The 19,995-nt window shown below is 39.1% G+C and overlaps 2 protein-coding genes across 3 annotated transcripts in view; one reads left to right on the top strand and one right to left on the bottom strand.

Moving 5' to 3' along the window:
- NUDCD1 (NudC domain containing 1) overlaps window positions 1-9,870 on the bottom strand; it is a 76,787-nt gene extending 66,917 nt beyond the window's left edge. Inside the window, exon 1 of the mRNA XM_023648864.2 lies at window positions 9,501-9,870. Coding sequence (XP_023504632.1) covers window positions 9,501-9,618 — 118 coding nt within the window. The 5' untranslated portion in view covers window positions 9,619-9,870. The remainder of the gene's footprint in view (window positions 1-9,500) is intronic.
- A 5-nt stretch (window positions 9,871-9,875) lies between these two features.
- Window positions 9,876-19,391, top strand: ENY2 (ENY2 transcription and export complex 2 subunit). Of its 2 annotated transcripts, none has more exons than XM_003365620.5 (5): window positions 9,876-10,011; window positions 11,506-11,582; window positions 15,101-15,171; window positions 16,535-16,609; window positions 19,130-19,391. In XM_003365620.5, the coding sequence occupies exons 2-5, from the start codon at window positions 11,515-11,517 to the stop codon at window positions 19,204-19,206; spliced, it is 291 nt and encodes a 96-aa protein (XP_003365668.1). In that variant the 5' UTR covers window positions 9,876-10,011; window positions 11,506-11,514; the 3' UTR covers window positions 19,207-19,391. The 2 variants fall into 2 exon arrangements, with proteins under 2 accessions (XP_003365668.1, XP_001495477.1); XM_001495427.7 differs by having other exon boundaries at window positions 9,945-10,083.
- The last annotated feature ends 604 nt before the right edge of the window (window positions 19,392-19,995 follow it).

Below are 19,995 nucleotides of genomic sequence, written 5' to 3' on the forward strand. Positions count from 1 at the left end.
GAGCAGGGAGTCTCCAATCTCTTAGATCTTTAAAAGGGTTGAAGAGGAGGAATCTCTTTAACAGAGGGCTAAGAAGCCAGTGTAATAAATATTTTATTATTTAATATTACTTGCACTGGAAATAAAAGAGCTTTGTTGAAAAATCCTTGTTAGTCTTTTAAAAAGAATGTAGGACCTGACAAGAAGAGAATCTCCTCTAATCTTGACCTAAATTCCTTACAAAATATGCATGGAACCTCAAAAATCTACAGTGTTTCATTCACAAACAGTTTATTGAATGTCTACTATGTGCCTGAAACTGAGCTCTGCATTTGAGCATACACTGGTCAATAAAACAGACATCATGCTTACACTAACAGAGCTAGCAATAGTGACAATTACTGCATCTTTTCCTTTCAAAATATACTATTATGCTGAACTACAGGAAACTGCCAATATTCAACTCTCTTGGCACCAAATAAATATGATTCTATCTAATATTTATATAAGCAAAGTACAACAGTTTAAAATAAAGGAGAGAGTAGTAGAGGCAAAGAATATTAACTTACAAAGGTCACCTCTTAGACCACTTATCTTTTAATCATACCCAATGAGTTGTCTTCTTTTCACCTAGTTATTGAGTTTTCTCTCTACATATAAAGATGTAAAAAGTAAGAGAACAGTTTATATAACAAGTTCTGAAGCAAGCTTTATGGAACAGGGCAGGGACAGAATCAGGTGCATTGCTCCCACTAAGCTATTTTATACCATGCTTCTGCACACATTAACACATTCATCTCCTCTCTTCTCCTATTTTCCTCTGTAAGAGGAGGTGTAAATTTCATAGTAAACTCTACGCAAACACAATGGTAATATGGCTCTTCTCTTCCTTTATTCCAGTTACAGCCTAAATCTTCACCAGCTTGTGTTCTCCCCGTCCTGAAGAAAGCGCTCAGAGAGACTACATAAAGCAGTAGAGGGGCCGGCCCTGTGGCCGAGTGGTTAAGTTCGCGTGCTCAGCTTTGGCGGCCCAGGGTTTCGCTGGTTCGGATCCTGGGTGCAGACACGGCACTACTCATGAGGCCACGGTGAGGTGGCGTGCCACAACTAGAAGGACCCACATCTAAAATATACAACTATGTACTAGGGGGATTTGGGGAGAAAAAGCAAAAAAAAAAAGATTGGTAACAGTTGTTAGCTCAGCTGCCAATCTTTAAAAAAAAAAAAAAAAAGCAGTAGAAAAAGCATATCTTTAGGGTCAGCTTTGCCACTGACAAGTACTTTGGTTAAGTTCCCTAACCTTTCTACTGCATCTCCTCATCCTTAATAAAGGTTACTACTACTCATCCTATAAAAGTACTGACAAGTTTAAATTAAAAACATATAAAGTATTTGCTATAAGGCACATAAGAAGAATTTTAAGTGTTGATCTCCCTGTTCCTCTTCTCCGTTCCAGGTGTTTATGATTCCATTCTCTCCTGCCTCTTCTAGGCCCTTCCTCCAGGGGTTATCGCCTCTCTACTGGTCCCTTCTCCTCCACTTAAAATATGCTGAAAATTTCCCCACTCACAAAACAAACAAGTGAAAAAGGTTTCTTCTTCTCTGCCCTGCACTCAAAGCAGAGCTCTCTCCTACCCTGTACTTCTCAAACTTCTTTCAAAAGCAGTCTACACTCCCATTTTCTCATTATCTTCATTAAGCCATCCCAGTTTTGTTTCTAGCTCTACTATTTTATAGAAAGTATTTTTTCATTTCAAAATACATGTTGAATAACTTTGCTTATAGCCAAGATGGAATAGTCACCAGATTTATCTTTCCTTCAGAAATAACCAATATGATAAAATAAAATAAGCCAGACAAAACTACATGAAACAGTACTCCTCTAGACGCTAGAGATCAGGCAACAAAGAAAAGCAACCCTTAAGAAATGAGAGATAAGTGAGGTGAGCCCTACCACTGCCCCAGCGTACTGCCTTGAGTGAGTTTCCAGACCATGGCACCAAGAGGGGAAAGTGAGGTCAAATCTGGCAGGCTCTGTGAGTTGAGGAAACTGAGTTGAAAGTCTTGGGAGACCAAGGGAGCTATAGTTCATCAGCCAGAGTACCAGAAAAGAGAGAGTCACACAGAGAGAGAACTCAGAGGGTCTCTCTCAAATATTCAGCAGAGTACTTACGGCATATGTTTAAGGGAACAAGCCCAGGCCAGGGAAAAAAACATCTGAAAGGATTAGCAGGGCAGTGGCGGGTGCTCACACAAGGCTGGGAGCTGTAACTGTTCCTGCCAGGCAGCACGGTGAAAACTCCTAATTCATGGGATGATGGGTAGAGTATACAGAAAAGTCTTGTCTCAGTAGTGGGGAATAATTAGCCCTTGACTGAGCATTGCTCCAGACCAGCCTAAAAAAACATAAAAGCAAGACTCAATGGAATTAACCTGTTCCCAAGTAACTCAACTGCATCCCGGAACAAAGTTCAAGAAGATTTATAAGAATACAGAAGTATCCTGCACCCAACAAGGTAAAAGTCACAATTTCTGGCATCCAATCATAGATTATCAGGCATCCAAAAAGGAAAGAAAACAAAACTCAAAATGAGGAGAACAATATATCAATACATAACTGACACAGAAGTTATAATTAGCAGAACAGAACATTAAAAGTGATTAAAGTACATTATGTTCGAAACGATAGAGACATGAAAGATGTAAAAATGATGTAAATCAAACTTCTAGAGATGAAAACTACAATATCTACAATGAAAAATACACTGTATGGGATTATCGAAAGACAGATGTTGCAAAAGAAAAGATTAGTGAAATTTAAGGCATGAAAAGAGAAACCAGCCAAAACAAAACAGGAAAAAATAGAATGAAAAAATATATGAAAAGAGCACTGATGAGCTGGGATCAACTTCCAGCAATCTAAAATTCAGTAACTAGAGTCCTCGAAGGAGATAAGTGAGAGGAAAAATAACTGGAAGAAATAATGACTGAAAACCTTCTGAACTTGATGAAAACTATAAACTCACAGATTTAGGAAGCTCAACAAACCCCAAGTACAAGAATCACAAGAAAAACCACACCAAGGCACAACATAATCAAACTACTCAAAACCAATGTAAAAGAGAAAAATTTTAAAAGCAGCCAGAGGAAAAAAGACATGTTATATATAAAAGAACAAAGATAGGATAACATCAGATTGGTCATCAGAAGCGATACAAGCAAGACAGTGGGGCAACACCTTTAAAGTACGGCAAGAAAAAAACTGTCAACCTAGAATTCTATACATGGTAAAAATATCTTTTGAAAACCAAGGCAAAATAAAAATGTTTTCAGATACAGTTATGCACCGCTTAATGACAGGAACATATTCTGAGAAATGTGTCAGGCGATTTTGCCATTTGTTGAACATCACGAAGTGTACTTACACAAACCTAGATGGCTATAAACCTACCTAGGTGCTAATCTTATGGGACCAGTGTTGTATGTGTGATGTGTCACTCACCGAAACGTTGTTCTGTGGCACATGACTGTACACAAAAGATGAAAGATTTCATCACCAGAAGACCCACACTCCAAGAAATACTAAAAGTCCTTCAGGTAGAAGGAAAACCATACAGATAAAAATACGGATCTGCACAAAGGAAGGAAGAGTACCAGAAGTGGCAACTGTATATAAGTAAATACTTAAGATTTTTTTCTCATTTAAATCTCTTCAGGAGATAATTATTTAAATAAAATAATAAAATAAAAATAAAATAAAAATAATAACAATGGGGGGCCAGCCCCATGGCCAAGTGGTTAAGTTCGCGCACTCCACTTCAGCAGCCCAGGGTTTTGCCATTTCAGATTCTGAGCGCGGAAGTGGCACCACTCATCAGGCCATGCCAAGGCTGTGTCCCACATGCCACAATTAGAAGGACCCACAACTAAAAATATACAACTATGTACCAGGGGGCTTTGAGGAGAAAAAGGAAAAATAAAATCTTTAAAAATAATAATAATAACAACGTATTGTGAGACTATACTAATATGTAAAAGTAAAACGCATGACAACAATAGCATAAAGGCCAGGAGTAGAGAAATGGAAGTATACCATTGTAAGGTTCTTAAACTACAGATGAAGGAGTATAACATCATTTGACTGTATCATGTAATAAGTTAAAATTGTATACTATAAACCCTAAAGCAACCACTAAAATAACAAAGAGCTATATAGCTAATAAGCCAACAAATGTGATAAAAATGGACTCATAAAAAATAATCCAAAAGAAGGCAGAAAAGCAAGAAAATGCCATTTTTCCAAAGACTAGATGGGACAAACGGAATACCAATAGCGAGAAGAAAGACCCAAACTAGCAAAATCAACAACCACATTAAATGTAAACAGTCTAATTAACAGATGGAGATTGTCAGACTGATTAGAAAAGCAAGACCCAATTATTTCTGCCAATAAAAAATGCATGTTAGGGGCCAGCCCCACAGCCTAGTGGTTAAGTTTGGCATGCTCCCCTTCGGCAGCCTGGGTTCGGTTCCCGGATGCAGACCTACACCATTTGTCCGCAGCCATGCTGTGGCGGCAACCCATGTATAAAATAGAGGAAGACTGGCACAGATGTTAGCTCAGGGTGAATCTTCCCCAAGCAAAAAGAGGAAGATTGGCAACAGATGCTAGCTCAGGGAAAATCTTCCTCAGGAAAAAAAAAATGCACGTTAAATACTAAGACACAAACAGGTTAAAAGTAAAAGGATAAAAAAAATAGATATATACTATGATAACATTAATCAAAAGAAAGCTAGAGTGACTATTTTAATATCAGTAGATTTCAGAGCAAAGACTATAACCAAGAATAAAGAAGGTTATTCCATAATGATAAAGGAGTCAATTTATCAAAAGGACATAATAATCAATAAATGTTTATGCAATATATCAGAGCTTCAAAATATATAATGCAAAAACTGATAGAACTGAAAGGAGAAATAGAAAATCCACAAGTATAGTCAGAGGTTTCAACATTCCTCTGTCACACAACAAAGAGGAACTCAAAGTAACAATGCTGAGTAAAGGAAGTCGGACCAAAAGAGTACATACTATACAATCCATGTATATAAAACTCCAGAAAATGCAAACTAATCTATAGTGACAAACAGCAAATCTGCAATTGCCTAGAGATGGAGGAAGCGGGAAGGGGAGGGAACAGAGGACTGCTTACAGAAGGGCACAGGGAATTTTGGGGGATGATAGCTAAGTTTAAAATCTTGATTGTGGTGATGACTTCATGAGTGCATACATAAATCAAAACCTTTCAAACTGTACAATTAAATATGTGCAGTTTACTATCAATTATATTTCAATAAAGCTGTTTAATGTGTGTGATATAAAATCATCTATTATTCACCAGGCCTGCTCTAGGCCTAGAAATAAAGCATTGAAAAAGATGGACACAGGACCCATCAATACAGACTAGTCTTAGCAAACACAGAACTTCTGTCTTAAAACAAAACTGTCTTAGCAAAGAAAACAGACACCAAATGCTACAAGGTGTGACAAAGTCTATGAAGTGATGGTACTATGGGAAAGTACAGTGCAGATTCTAATTTGCACAGATTCTATCATATACATCCTAAGTAGTACAGAAAGGAATCTCTGAGTAACTAACATGTAAACCAAGATGACAGAATGGAGTATAAATTAGCTAGGTGAAATATAGGGGGAAAACATATACAAAGACATTTACTGAATGAAGATTCTAAGGAAAATACATCTATAAGATAAATGCCCAGAAATGGAATTGCTGGGTCAAAAGACCATTACAATTTTATTAAAAAAGGGCTTTTTTGCTTAGTTCTTTGGACTAGAAAAAGACAAAGTGACATTTACTGTTTATGTAGCAGATGGAATTTTAGAACAATTTAATAACATTATCTAAGACAAGAGAATAAAAGTCAGTGCTCCAAGCTCACTGAGATGAGAGACCACATCTTCATCCTCACATCCCAAATGCAGAGCTTCATACACCAGAGGTGCCCACAACGGTTTGTTGAATTCATGTGAATCCCTGGGTTAGTATAAAAGAAATCAAATTGTCAGGAAGAGCTCCTCAATCATACCTCATTATCTCTAGAAATCACTGTTTTTAAAAGAACTAACTTCTTCTTCATCATCATTCCCAAGTGATTTTCTTTTTTTTTGCTGGGCAACATTCACCCTGAGCTAACATCTGTTGCCAATCTTCCTCTCTCTCTTTTTTTTTCCTCCTTCTAGTTCTTCTATGTGAGCCACTGCCACAGCATAGCTACTGACAGATGAGTGTTGTGGTTCCGTGCCCAGGAACCAAATCCAGGCCACCAAAGCAGACTGCGCCAAACTTTAACCACTAGGCCATCAGGGCTGGTTCTCCAAATAATGTTTAATGAAAGTCCCTCACATGAACTATTCCAAAAGTCTCCAAACTGGTCTCCACGTCTCCATTCCTCTCATCTTCTAAACTCAATCTCCACAGAGTCTAAGAGTCCCCAAATCTCTAATTTCCCTTCTATACTTAAAACCTTAAATGGCACCTCATCACCTCCAGCTGTGCATCCCAAACACAGACTCTAAGATCAACACTACTGGAATGAAGGGAGAAAAAGGACAACTTAGTGAGTTTTTCATAAAGTTAATGTATTCAATTTAGAGGACAATTTATTGTGAGATTTTTGCTTCCTGCTTTTTTGGTGTTAATATATCCTTTTGTTTACGAACAAATGCCTGAGTACACAATAGTTTTTAAGAAACATCTCCACTTAGCAAATTAAAAAGTTGGCAAATCTATAACAGCTGAGCTTTATTTTTTTATTGGACTGGCCCACGAAAAAGTCTGGGAAACACTGACTTATAGGATAAAGTCCAAAAGACAAACAGTGCCCTCACCTATCTAAGTCCTCATTCACTTTCCCAGATTCTTTCCTCTGGCAATGCAGGACTGCAATAGTGTTCTACACACAACCTAATTTTTTCCCTTTGGTCATGCTTTCCCATAAATGGAATGACCTCAACCATTCCTTCTCTTCTTCATTCACTCAATTTATTGAGTACCCACTATGCCAAGCATTAGAGATAGAGCAGCAAGCAAGAGAGAAACATCACTGTCTTAATGGAGCTCACAGCCTAGTGGAGGAAACAGATATCAAATAAATAGAGAATTAAAACCTCTGATAAGTACTGCCTAATGGAGAACAGAATGCAGGAGCCCCAAAGTGAAGACAGGAATGCTAGTCAGGAACCTACTATAATTCAGTTAAGAGATAACCATGGTTTGGACAAGGGCAGAGGCATGGAAAAGTCAAAATCTTTGAGTTGACTGGTTTTGCTGACAAATTAAATAGGGGCTAAAAGAGAAGAAATATAAGAAAGATGACTCCAGCAGGAGTAACTATACTGACTTGCACTAACAGGTCCAATTTTTTATGCCTCCCTGGATCTATGCCCTTTGGTTTGAGCTTCCCATACTGACTCTAGGCTTAATTAGGACATGGTTTGGCCAATGGGACAACAGCAAACTTATTGCAAGCAGTAGATTGAAAAAGCACTTGTGTACTACTTCTTGTCTCTTGGAATAAGCTTGGGCTAGCCTGCTGAAGGATGAGAGACCGAATGCAGGAAAGCCAAGTGGAGACCATCTGAAATAATCTTAAAGCAGCCGATAGCCAGAGAACCTCCAAACACAGAAAGAAGTCCAGTCATGACTAGAATCATCTGGCCAACCTGGAGACTTGTGAGCAATAATAACTGCTTATTGCTTTGAGCCACTGAGTTTTCGGGTGGCTTTTTATTTTTTATTCAAGTTTTTTTTGCAGGGAAAAATTCCCCCTGAGCTAATATGTGTAGCCAATCTTCCTCTTTTCTGTCCCCTCCCCAGAGCTCCAGTATATGATTGTATATCCTAGTTGCAAGGTGTTCTAGTTCTTCTATGTGAGCTGCTGCCACAGCATAGCAAGTGACAGACAGGTGTGGTTTCACCACCGTGAAGCAAACCCAGGCTACAGAAGCAGTGAGCACCCAAGTTTAACCACTAGGCCATCAGGGCTTGCTCTGGGGTGGTTTTTGGTTTTTTTTTTTTTGAGGACTATTAGCCCTGAGCTAACTACTGCCAATCCTCCTCTTTTTGCTGAGGAAGACTGGCCCTGAGCTAACATCCACGCCCATCTTCCACTACTTTATATGTGGGACGCCTACCACAGCATGGCTTTTGCCAAGCAGTGCCATGTCCACACCCGGGATCTGAACCCGTGAACCCCAGGCCACTGAGAAGCTGAAGGTGCGAGCTTAACTGCTGTGCCACAGGGCCGGCCCCTGGGGTGGTTTTTTAATGCATTAGCTAACCCGGTGGTACCATTTACTCATACAGGGTGGGAGAGGGTAAGAGAGGGAATGAAAAGAAACATCAAGCTCATTTTCTCTTACCCTGGTCAACTCCTACCTATCCTTTAAAGCTCAACTTAGGTAGCAACTCCTCCAGGAAGCTTTCCCAGTTCCCCCAAGCTGGTTTGGAAAAGATATTGAAGTACTATCATTACGTTTTGTACATATCCCTATCACTGCCTTACTACATTGTTTTACAACTATCTGTTCACACTTTTCTTCCTAAATAGATAATGGCATTTTTATGCCACCGACTGTGTCATATTCATCTTGATATTATCAACATGTAACATAAAATAAGCTCTCAATAGACGTTTCTGAATTTAATAAATGAATTAATAAATATTTGTTTGATACTATAAAACCTATTAACCCTAGATCAGTATTTTTCAAAGTGTGATCCACTGACAACGTGCATCAGAATCAGCAGGAGTGTGTATTAAAAATGTAAATCTCTGGGCTCTTTATCACTAACGAAAATGTCATTCTTTACGTTGTAAAAGCAAGGATGAATATTCTGGGCAGTTACAGATAAACAAAACAAATAGTAGAAGTGTGGGCACTAAGTCGACCTTTCTTCAAAATTTTCTAGAGCTGTAATCCACAACAAAGTCCTTAGTCTGATAGCACTTAGGTAATCGAAAATGCTCTAAACTACACCGGAGGTTCTAAGACAAGGGTCTCGGCCAGAGGAAACAGGAGCTAGGGGCCCTTCAAAGAGGCGTGGCTTCTCAACGCAAAGTTTACAGAGGATGCTCCAGGAGGAAAGCACGTCGTGAGCTTTCTCCGCAGCAGGGGCCAGGCCGGGGACGCACAGGCGGCTGGAGCCCAAGCAGGACCCGCGTGCCGGACGGACCTCGGAGCCGGGCGGCCGGGCCGAAAGCCACCCAGGGTCCCGCCAGGGAAGAGCCGCGCGAAGGCGGCCCCCACGGGGTTCCGGAATGGACATCCTTTCACAGAGACGGCCACCCTGGATCCACCCCAGCCCGACGGGCTGTGAGGAGGGCCCCGGTCGCCTTGCTTGCCCGAGTCAGAACGGAAGAAAATGAGGGAAGGGTCGGGCCGAGGGCAGCCGAAAGGGGAAAGGAACCGAGTGCGAAGGGGCGCCGCCGCTTCCCACCTGCGTCAAGCTCCAGCTGGTAACAGGGCAGAGGCTCGAGGGAGAGCTTGTAACCCTCGAAACGAGGATCCAACAGAGGTCTCTTGACTCGCAGGGAGCAATTAGCGGCCACGTCCATCGTCTTCCAGGGTCCTAGCGTGAGAATTAATAAAGCTCTTGTTGAAAGGTCCGCGCTTCACTCGTAGTATTGAAGCAAGGAGGCGGCGTGGTTCCCATCCCAGAAAACACTGCGGTGCAGAATGCCGTCTGGGAAATGTAGTGCCCATAAGAAAGTTGACTCTGTTGCACGCTGGGCTATGTAGTTTTCCGGGGACCTTAACGCCCCAGCGACAGCAGGGTCTGGACTCTCTTACCCAGAGGGCTAAGCGGCCAGGAGGCGGCCCGCGCTGGTTAAATTCTCACATTATAGGCAGGGTGGCAAGACCCCGCCCCGGAAATGCGTGTTCTAGCTTTCTGTGTGCTTAGGTGCCCGAGCTACTGAGGGTCTAGGTCCGGGCAGCCGAAGAGTGTGGTAGGTAACGGTCGTCAGCGCAAGGGTCATTTCGTCGCTGGGAAGGGACGGCCCTCGCCCGCGGTGATGGTGGTGAGCTATGCCCGTGGTCCTCAGGGCCGGGACCCGGGCCCAGCCCAGGCTCCTTTCGATGTGCTGTCTTTCGTTAGCTTCCCCGACCCGCGCTCGCGGGCCTGTAGGGCTCTCCGACAGGGCGTGCTACCGGAGTTGGCCTGAAGCCAGTCCTCGCTTTGTTTTCTGGCTCCTCCCCTCCCGCCTCTCCCGCTGTCTCCGCCCTATTCTATTTGCCAAAAGAATGTCTGAACTGGGGGGGATCCCCTAGCGCCCTTGTTTTACCAGTGAGAAAACTGAGGCCTTTAAGAATTGACTGGTCCAAGGTCACTATCCCTATTTTAGGGGCCAAGGCGAGATCAAGTTCAATGTTCTAGGAATTGTACTGGCTAGACCTTAGAATTATTTTGAAAATGTTAGCCTCCAACTACAAAACCAAACATTTCCTAGTGTTATCTCAACCCTTCCTTCTTCTTGTTCCACTCACAAAAAGAAAAAAAAATGTTTTTCAACTCTGAAAACTCATTGCCAGTCTTGAGTTTTCCTGTAGGGGAGATGGGAGAGGACAAAAGTAGTCTCAAGTTAGTGACAGCTTAGGTGGAGTAACGTTAGGTTATTCCGAGTTTTGCAACCTAACCTTCTTCTCCTTTCTACACTATTTTGGTTTGGGCTATCTGTTTTTACTGAAAATTGAGAATTTTCTAAGTTTGGAATTCGTTTTTAAGTTGTTTTCCCCTTATCGCACCAGCAAGCTTTGGTAAAGAGCCTGCACACACACTCTTACAGCTAGTTTGGCAGTTGTAATTCTGGCTACGTGCCAGTGAAAAGTAGTCAAGTAAAGCCTTCAGGCCTTATCTGGAAATTTCATTTTCCACCAACAGCGCTTAATCTTTTATTGATGTTTAGGTTATATGGCTCCCTCAAAATTTTGAAGGCCCTCAAGGTGCAGAAATGATTAACAGACAGTTATAATGTGCTGTTAAAGTGTTTTGGGGCTTCTGGGTTCAAAGTACCTGAGTTCAAATTCTGCCTTCACTGCTTTTTATCTCGGTGCCTCAGTTTCCTCATCTGTAAAATACAAAGTATGTTAGTAATACTTACATAAAAGAATAAGATCTGGGAATTAAATGAGGTGAAAAACCAATGTGTTAGCCCAGTACCAGGCACATATGTGTTTAAGAAATGTTACAATAATTATTATTACCCAAAGACTCATTAGTAAAGGGTATATGGGGGAAGAAATTGTAAAGTGAGTTCATCAGTATAACTTCTTGGGTACAGTAAATAATATTAAGAGTAGTGACATTGTTAACACAGCGTTGAAATTTATCACCCCTTCAGTTGATAGAATGTATGTTAAGAATGTTGAGAGGCTTGCCTAGAGAATTTAGAAGAAGATGCTTTGTAAGTGTTCTATATCTGAAAATACATGTTGATGTTCAGGTTAGCAAGATGAACAAAGATGCGCAGATGAGAGCAGCAATTAACCAAAAGTTGATAGAAACTGGAGAAAGAGAACGGTAAGTAATAGATTGTGTTAATTTAACATCTTTAAGTTATAGTTACATTATATATAAGTATCTAAATAGCAAGGAACAAAACTGATGTCAAGGGAAAGAATTACAGAAGATTGAGGTTATCAAAAGCTTCAATTCCTAATATCTATAAAAGATAGTTAGGTCTGTTCAATATTGTAAGACTTGAAGGGCAGTGGGTAATGCAGAAGGATGAACAGGAAATGACTCTCAAAGGATATATAGTAGAGAAGAAAAACACCCAAATAACTACAATTGAAGACATGTTACCCAGGTTTTAACGGGGAGACGATGTGATAGAACTAGTTTCAGTTACCGAGCTCTCTTAACCTCAGAGCAGCATGTACTGTTCCTACTCTCTGAAAATTCCTCTTCCTTCCTCTCATCTTTAGCTAATTCTAGTTCATTTTTCAGGTGTTAATGTAAATATCATCTCTTCTAGGTATCATGTTCTCTCATAGCATTTAATCACATTGCATTGTAACCACCTGCTTTGCTAGTTTATATCCTCCAATATAATTGAAGTTCCCTGACAGCGGAAACACCCTTGTATACTGAGCATCCTGGCTAGCATGTAATTGGCCAAGTAAATACTTGAAGAATGAACAGGTTTGGACTTACGGAGGAGAAGCTGAGGAATCAAGAAAGGCTTCCAGAACCAGGGTGATAAATTATATGAGAAAATATGTATATATAAGGAAGAGAAGGGATCTTTCAACTCTACCTGGGCATTAAGGTAATCCATTTACTCAGTACCTCTAGTAAAAGAGGTACTTCAGCTAGGGGAGAAGGATTAGCAGTTCTCCAAGTCAATAAAGGAAGGAGAGAGAAGACAGTCTAGGCAGATAGAACAGAATGTGCAAAATCGCAGAGATTTGTTACAACATGATAATGTTCTCAGGAACTGCTGAAATTAAAACTAGGGGGGAAATTGTGAAAGCTGTGTGGCTGCAACAGCAGACTGGAGTGTGGAGCAGGTTTTTCTCACACAGCGGCAGAGCAGAGATTAGCAGTTCCAAATTTACACCCCTCCAGCCCAGACTACCTTCCTCCTAGTAGTTTCACCACAGGGCCTAGCTTGATTACCTTCTTCCTTAGGTAATAGGCCATTTATGATCAGCCTTGTCTATGTCACATTTCCATTGCTTGACCCCTTTCCAAATTTCTTACACTGAGAGTGGTGGAGTGAGTTTTTTTTTTCTGTTAGAAAAAGGGCAGGAAAACGGGTGGTGGGTTTGCAGAAACATCTGTTGTTGATTTTATCCTTGGGTGGTGGGAGCATTAAAAGATTTTAAGAAAGGGAATAAATAGATGGCATTTGCACTTTAGGAATGTTATGCTGGCAGTGTGGAGGATCGACTTGAAGGGCTAGAGATAAAGGGAAGGAGAATGTGTTAGAAGATTATATTGGGTTAAAAATGAAAAACAGCAAAAATGGAAAGGAGAACTTAATTCTTTTTAAAAGTGAAAGCAGCAGCCCTCAATATGAGGAATGAGGAAGAAGGCAGCATCTATATCGGTGCCTTGGGAAACTGAGAGGATAATATTGGCGGTAATGAGTATAGGGGATTATGTGTTGTTTGTGTTTTCATTCACACAGCTTAAAGTTCCTGAATTTCTGCCACATGCCATGTCCTGTTAAGGTGCTGAAGATACAGTAAACAAAGTGAAGTCTGTTCTTTCATGGAGCTTACATTCTAATGGGAGGAGACAGACACTAAATCTGTAATATGCCAGATGGTGATGAGTTCTAGAGGAAAAATAAAGCAGAGAATAGTGGGGTGTGTTATTTTGTATAGAGAAAAACAAAAAATGCTTCCATGATAGAAGGATGTGAGGGAAGTGGGGAGACTCCAAGAGCCAAGGTCCTGAGACAAGAGCTTGCCTGGCATTTTGGGAGCACATGGAAGCTAATGAGACTGTGTACATTGAGAGAGGGAGAGAAGAGATGAAGTCAGAGGCAGAGCGGGGTAGGGGGCAGATCTTGAAGGGTCATTCAGGCTGTAGTAAAGACTTGGCATTTTATTCTGAGTAAATTGGGAAGCCACTGGAGGATTCTGAGCAGTAGGGGGAGAGTGAAGCGTACGAAAGAAGCAGGAGGACGAGGTAGGAGGCTTTCCTAACAATCCAGTCAAGACATGATGGGGCTTGAACCAGGGTAGTAATGGCAGCGGTGATGAAAAACATTTGGATTGTAGGTATATATTTTAAAACTGGAACCAATAGGATTTGTTCATGGATTGGATGTGTGGTGTTAACAAAGTTGCTGAGTGAAGGATGCTGCCAAGGTTTCTCCCCTGAGGAACCAAAAGAATGGAGTCGCTGTTCTGACAAGGAGAACAGGTTGAGGTGGAAGAGAAGCGAGAGTTGGATTTTGGCCCTGGTAAGATGAAAAGACCTAATTAAATATCAAGATGGAAATGTCACAGAGTGGATATATAGGAATATGGAAAGAGAAGCAGTGTGCTTTGGGACATGACTGTTTATGCTGAGAAATTAAATGATTTAGGTTGAAGATTGAGAATTTGTAAAGAGTGAGTGTGGCAAAAGGATAAGAAAGTACTGATAAGAAAATACTCTAGGGGCCAGCCCAGTGGCATAGAGGGTTAAGTTCGCACATTCTGCTTCAGTGGCCCTGGGTTTGCCGGTTCGGATCCCAGGTGCCGACCTACGCACGGCTTGTCAAGCCATGGTTGTGGCAGGTATCCCATATATAAAGTAGAGGAAGATGGGCACAGATGTTAGCTCAGGGCCAGTCTTCCCCAGCAAAAAGAGGAAGGTTGGTGGCAGATGTTAGCTGAGGGCTGATCTTCCTCAAAAAAAAACAAAAACTTGATTGCATCTCTGATGTCATCAGTTGTGATATACAGCTTTTTATTTTTTACCAGTAAGAAACAAGAAAATACTGCCAATTAATTTATAATAGGCATGCCAATTACTGAATTGTTAAAGTGTGGGAAAAAATGGTGTCAGATTCAATGAAATAACATAGTTAATGTATAATTTAGAAGGTTAGTAGGAAAAAGGGAGAAGGAAGTCTATGAGGTTAGAGAGTTAGAGTGGGGGAGTAAGAGAACTAAAGGATAAGAATTTGTAGTCAAAGAATGGAGTTTGGAGATTTCAGAGGTGCAGCTGACCCAAGCTCAACTAATACCCTCGAGAAGTTGTACAAGACCCAGAATATTCCTGTTGGTGGAGGGAAGCAGAACGTGGGTAAGAAGGCCAGAGAGTAGGGAATACTTTCTTGAGAAGTATTGTGCCCCGTCCACTTCATTTAATTTTCCTGATAACGAAATTGAGGCCCAGAGTTTAAATAACTTGCATAAGATCAAAGAACTATTTAGTGAGAGACCGAAGATTAGGCCACGGTTAGATTAAAGCTTTGTAACTAGGAGGTGGGGGATATTTAATTGAACAGCTGAACCTTTGCTTCAAACATTCCTGTCTAAGTAAGATATTGTACGTTGTTGTAGTTTAATTTGAAAACACTTCTTTTTCAACAGCCTCAAAGAGTTGCTGCGAGCTAAATTAATTGAATGTGGCTGGAAGGATCAGTTGAAGGCCCACTGTAAAGGTAATCAGTTTCATTTGGAAGATAAGCTAATTCCATTTTTCCCAACTGTGTTGGCTTGGGGTTCATTAGAAAAATTATGGTTAGTATTTTAAGGTATATTGAGTGCTCAGGCGTAACTTAAAAACAAATAGAAAATTGAATCTTTTAGTAACGATTTCCTCCTCTTGGTAATAATATGTAGACCTAATTCCTAAATTTTTAGAAATTTTCTTTGTGTTTCTCTTAAAACAAGTGAGGTGAGATTTTCTCTGCCTTCAAAGTATGGAATCCCACCTTTTTCAGTGATCTTCCTCAACGTGAAACATGAGTTATTCCTAATATGTTTTCATTTAAAACAAATTGAGCACTTTGTGATTGGCAGACTTAAAGGAATTGTATCTCCTAACAGTGTTATTTTGAAAAATTCATCTATAAAAGCTCTTAGAGAATTGCAGTTATTTTTAAGAATGTAGAATGGAAGCTTGTTAAATGCTGGGTACTGATTCCACAGATAGATTATACATGTCACTAAGACAAGCCTCCTCACTTTCTGGCTCACCTTTTAGAATGATGGCATTGTGATTATTTTTAATGAATTCCCATTGTGTTGTAATGGTTTCTATAAATAATAATGATAATAGAGACTATTTATAACATTACCCCTAAGAAGGCAAAGTGGCAAATTAGTAAAAGCATAGACTTTGAGGTCATACAGACCTTCACTGATAAAAGACTAGAGCTGGATTTTAACTCATGTTTGGATGGATTAGTTAATCTTTAAGCTTCAGTTGCCTCACCTGTGAAGTGGGAGAAATGCCCACCCATTAGATTATTGTGACTATTAAATGATGTCAATTGTTCAGCACATGATGGGGCTCCAGTGCATGTTAACTGCTTTCCCCTCTTCTCTGTCTTTTGGCCTGGCCTAGAGAAGAGAAAGGAGCAAAAGAGTTGTTCTATATTTTAATTTTGGGCTATGAGATTACAAGTTAGACTCAAATAATAGGTTTTTTCCCCCCTCCATACATTTAAGAGCTGGTATGATGATAGTCAAATAAGATCTGTGTGGTTACAAGTTTCAAGCTTTTACAAATGTTAGATTTGAAATTACAGTTCAAATTTATTCTTAGTGTTATAATTATTTGTTAAGTTACAGGTTATTTAGCTGAGAGATGAACAGGCTTTTATGTTTTTGATCTGGTGAATACTTAATGTGTAAGGATGAACTAAATCTTCATAGAAAAGAAAAAAGAGAAGTGTCCTCTTTTTTGTTTTAAAGACCAGTCTGCACTCTAAAAACATGATCTTAACCCTTCCTCTATGAAAATCTTTCTTACAGATAATGATTTTAAATGATATGATTTGTTTTTTGCTTTTGCATAAGAGGTAATTAAAGAAAAAGGACTAGAACACGTTACTGTTGATGACTTGGTGGCTGAAATCACACCAAAAGGCAGAGGTAAGGGATACAAATTGTGTGAAAGGAAACATGTGCTAAAGACATGATTTTTTTTTTCTTGCTAGTTCAGCTTTTCTTTCTTTTTACAAGGAAAAGCACTTTTCCAGAATTGAGTATTTGCATTTCCTCATGTGGAAAGAGTGATAATTGTCTACCTGCATTTCTAGAATGGTCTTGAGTAACAAATGAGATAAAAGGTATAAAATGTTTTTGCACTCTAAAACAGTAGACAAATGTAAGTTGATATGGTTAAGACAGATAATTTTTAAGATACGGTATTTTGTGGAGGCAAATATCATCTGAAGCTAGGATTTATAAACTTTATCAGGTACGACATGACTCCACTTAAATTTTTAATAATTCAGAGTGTCCTCCAGCCCCTGAGCCATTGCTCTGCTGTCTCTTCTCTTATTAAAAATAAACACAGCTCTGTCTTCTTGAATGTCTAATTAAGAATTTGATAGCTCCATATCTTCATGTTCAAGGTAGTCCCTATTTAAGACCCACACTACAACCACCTTCTTAATTTCTCCCTTTAATGCGTTGTTTACAGAAAGCAAAGAAAGAGAGGAAATATTATGTTAACACTGATGATGTGTCATAAATATTAAATCAGGAACTACATCATATTGTTAGATGTAGCTACGTTATTTTCATTTGTTTTGAGAAAGTTTTTTTTGGTAGTTAAAGTGGAAGCAGATAAATTAGGTGACCTATTAGGTGTTTTCTCACAGAGAAATAGTAAAACGAATTAAGCATGAAAAGTAAGTAAGTTTGAAAATTATTACTAGAGAATACTAATTCCCCAGACTACTACTGCTGGGCAGGAGCTGCAGAATCCCATGGTTCTTTCCATCCATCTCTTTAGGCCTGGCTGCAGCTAAAAAACACGACTTTTTCATCAAGCATGTCTCAGGGAAAGAAAAAAAACAAGAGTATTGATTGTTCCCCCATCAATTTATATTTTAAAATAATTTTCTCTAATTTCTTTTTCTATTTTTCTTCTGCAATTTGCGCTTAATCTGCTAACATTCAGGAACTGGTTATGTTGGGTGGAAGTTGTCTTTGCTTGTCCTCGGACATTTCACTCCCTTATAGCCCCCCTGCTAGAGAATGAGCAAGTAAAGAGAAGTAAAAATAAATATTTTCTTTTATGTTTTCAGTCTTCTTTTTATTGTCAAGGGAAGTATTTTATTTTTTTTAAATAACATACAGTAAAATTGACCTTTTTTAGTGTGTAGTTCTGTGAATTTTATGTGCATGGTATAGATTCATGTAATCACCACCCCCAAAAAACTCCCACATGCTGCCTCTTGACAGTCACACCCTATCCCTCACACCCAGGCAGCTGATCTGTTCTTGATCACCATAATTTTGATTGAAAGTATGTTTATTACACATATGGATCACATTTCCAGTTGACTTGAATTAATAATGTCTTTATTTCTAGGCAGGCTTAAACGAAACAATTTATAAATAGAAGTATCTATCTTATTTGATTTGTGTGCTTATATGTGGAATTCTTTATAGAAATATTGAATGTATCTGAAGTTTTTCATTTCCTCTGGATACAAGCAAATAACATTAGAAGTTTTAGTGAATTCTCCAATATCCTTATTTATTAGTAGCCAGAAGAGGAAAAACAGTAGTGTAGATTTGTTTATTGGCATTTAATATTAATTAAAATTTCAGAAAGTCGGTTTCCCTTTTTTTTCGTTTTTAGTTTAATACTCTAGATAACGCAGTCGTATGGTTAAGAATTCAAAAAGTAAAAATATAGCGTAACTACTGTTGCAGTGTTTGCGTCTTTGCTGAGTCAGTTTATTTATTGAGTGCATTTATTTCAATAAAATACTGCCAAATTACCTTCTCAAAAATGTGCCAGTTTATACTCCCACCAGCTAATAGGAGAGTGCCAGTTCTCCCTCAGTCTTGCCAACATTGTGTTATTGACCTTCTGCTGTTAGCCAGTCTGATTGATAAAACATGCTGTCTGAGTGTGGTTTTAATTTTTGTTTCTCCTGGGTTAAGCCCCTCTTATGTTAAAAAACTATGTGGTTCTCCTTTTCTTCACCTCCTTTGCACATTTTTCTGTTAGCCTGCTGATCTTTTTCTTTTCAATTTGAAAAAATTGTGTAGGAGAGAGATTAGCCTGTTTCTCCCCAATTTTATCTTCTGACTTTGTTTATGGTGATTTTGGCCAAGCTTAAGTGGTTGTTTTTAAATCCAATTTATCAATCTTTTACAGCCTGTTTTTAAAAAGGCCTTTTCTACTCCTAGTTTAAAGAGTTTCCCATGTTTTCTCATCAATGTGCAATGTATTTAGGTATTGGGTAGTTCGTTAAAATAATAAACTACAAATATACTTTATTATTTCAGATATCTTTACCTATTTTTTATTGAAGCATGAGGATTATTTATAAAATTTTGTTACTAGTAATCCTGAATAATATCAAATCTCACATTAACATATATTAATTGGAATCTTCTTACTCTTATATTTTTGTTTTTATATTTCAGCCCTGGTCCCTGACAGTGTAAAGAAGGAGCTCCTACAAAGAATAAGAACATTCCTTGCTCAGCATGCCAGCCTTTAAGATTGAATTAGATTGTGTTGTTTTGTGGTTTTATTTCTGAAAGTAACACTTGCCATAAATTAGGAATCAGTTTCCCAAAATAAAATCCTTTTTTGTATGATGGTATACAGTTTTCAGTAATGATGTATACATTGTATTGATTTTTTCCCTAAATGTGTTATTTTAATAAATATCTCATGAATGAGTTTGAAGTTTCCTTGGATTTTGGAATAAATGGGACTTTTTAAATAATTCACGTTTGTTGACAGAGAAAGTCAGAATTAATGTAGTTTTATGTGTGCAAATGTCTGTGCTATAACTGAGGAGAAGTAAGCATCCTCTTCTGATTGTCTGGATGTGGTGTTTTCCTCTTTTGAATCAGTATAATATTTTATAATACATGTCGCACCTTGTACTACAGTTGTCTTATTTCTTATTTGTTATAAACTGAGGGTTAGGACTGGGTCTTACTCATCTTTATGTGCCTTCCTTATTCCTCAAAGAATTTACCATCCTATTGGAAGAGAGAACATTTGCAAACTGGCTCCATACCAAGCTCCTCTCACATATTCTACTCATCTGAACTTTGAAAGCAGAAACTAAATTGCATCCTCACATACTAAGGTCAAGAAAGAACTTAATGGGAAATAATCTCAACCCATAGCTTTACTCTGACATCAAGATTGCCAAATCCAATGGACTCTTGTCTGTTCTTATGTGACCTCCGCTGGAAAATGAGATTGTTGACCATCCTGCCACTTGGAACTTTCTTGCCATTCCTCACACTGTGTCTTCCTACCACTGGAAGTT

Source organism: Equus caballus, chromosome 9 (genome assembly GCF_041296265.1).
Source record: "Equus caballus isolate H_3958 breed thoroughbred chromosome 9, TB-T2T, whole genome shotgun sequence".
NCBI classification, from domain to species: domain Eukaryota; kingdom Metazoa; phylum Chordata; class Mammalia; order Perissodactyla; family Equidae; genus Equus; species Equus caballus.

Excerpts from the sequence above, each read along its gene's own strand:
- ENY2 (XM_001495427.7), top strand. Across the intron at positions 11,583-15,100 it reads GAAACTGGAGAAAGAGAACG|CCTCAAAGAGTTGCTGCGAG; the intron begins GTAAGTAATAGA and ends CTTTTTCAACAG. Across the intron at positions 15,172-16,534 it reads GTTGAAGGCCCACTGTAAAG|AGGTAATTAAAGAAAAAGGA; the intron begins GTAATCAGTTTC and ends CTTTTGCATAAG.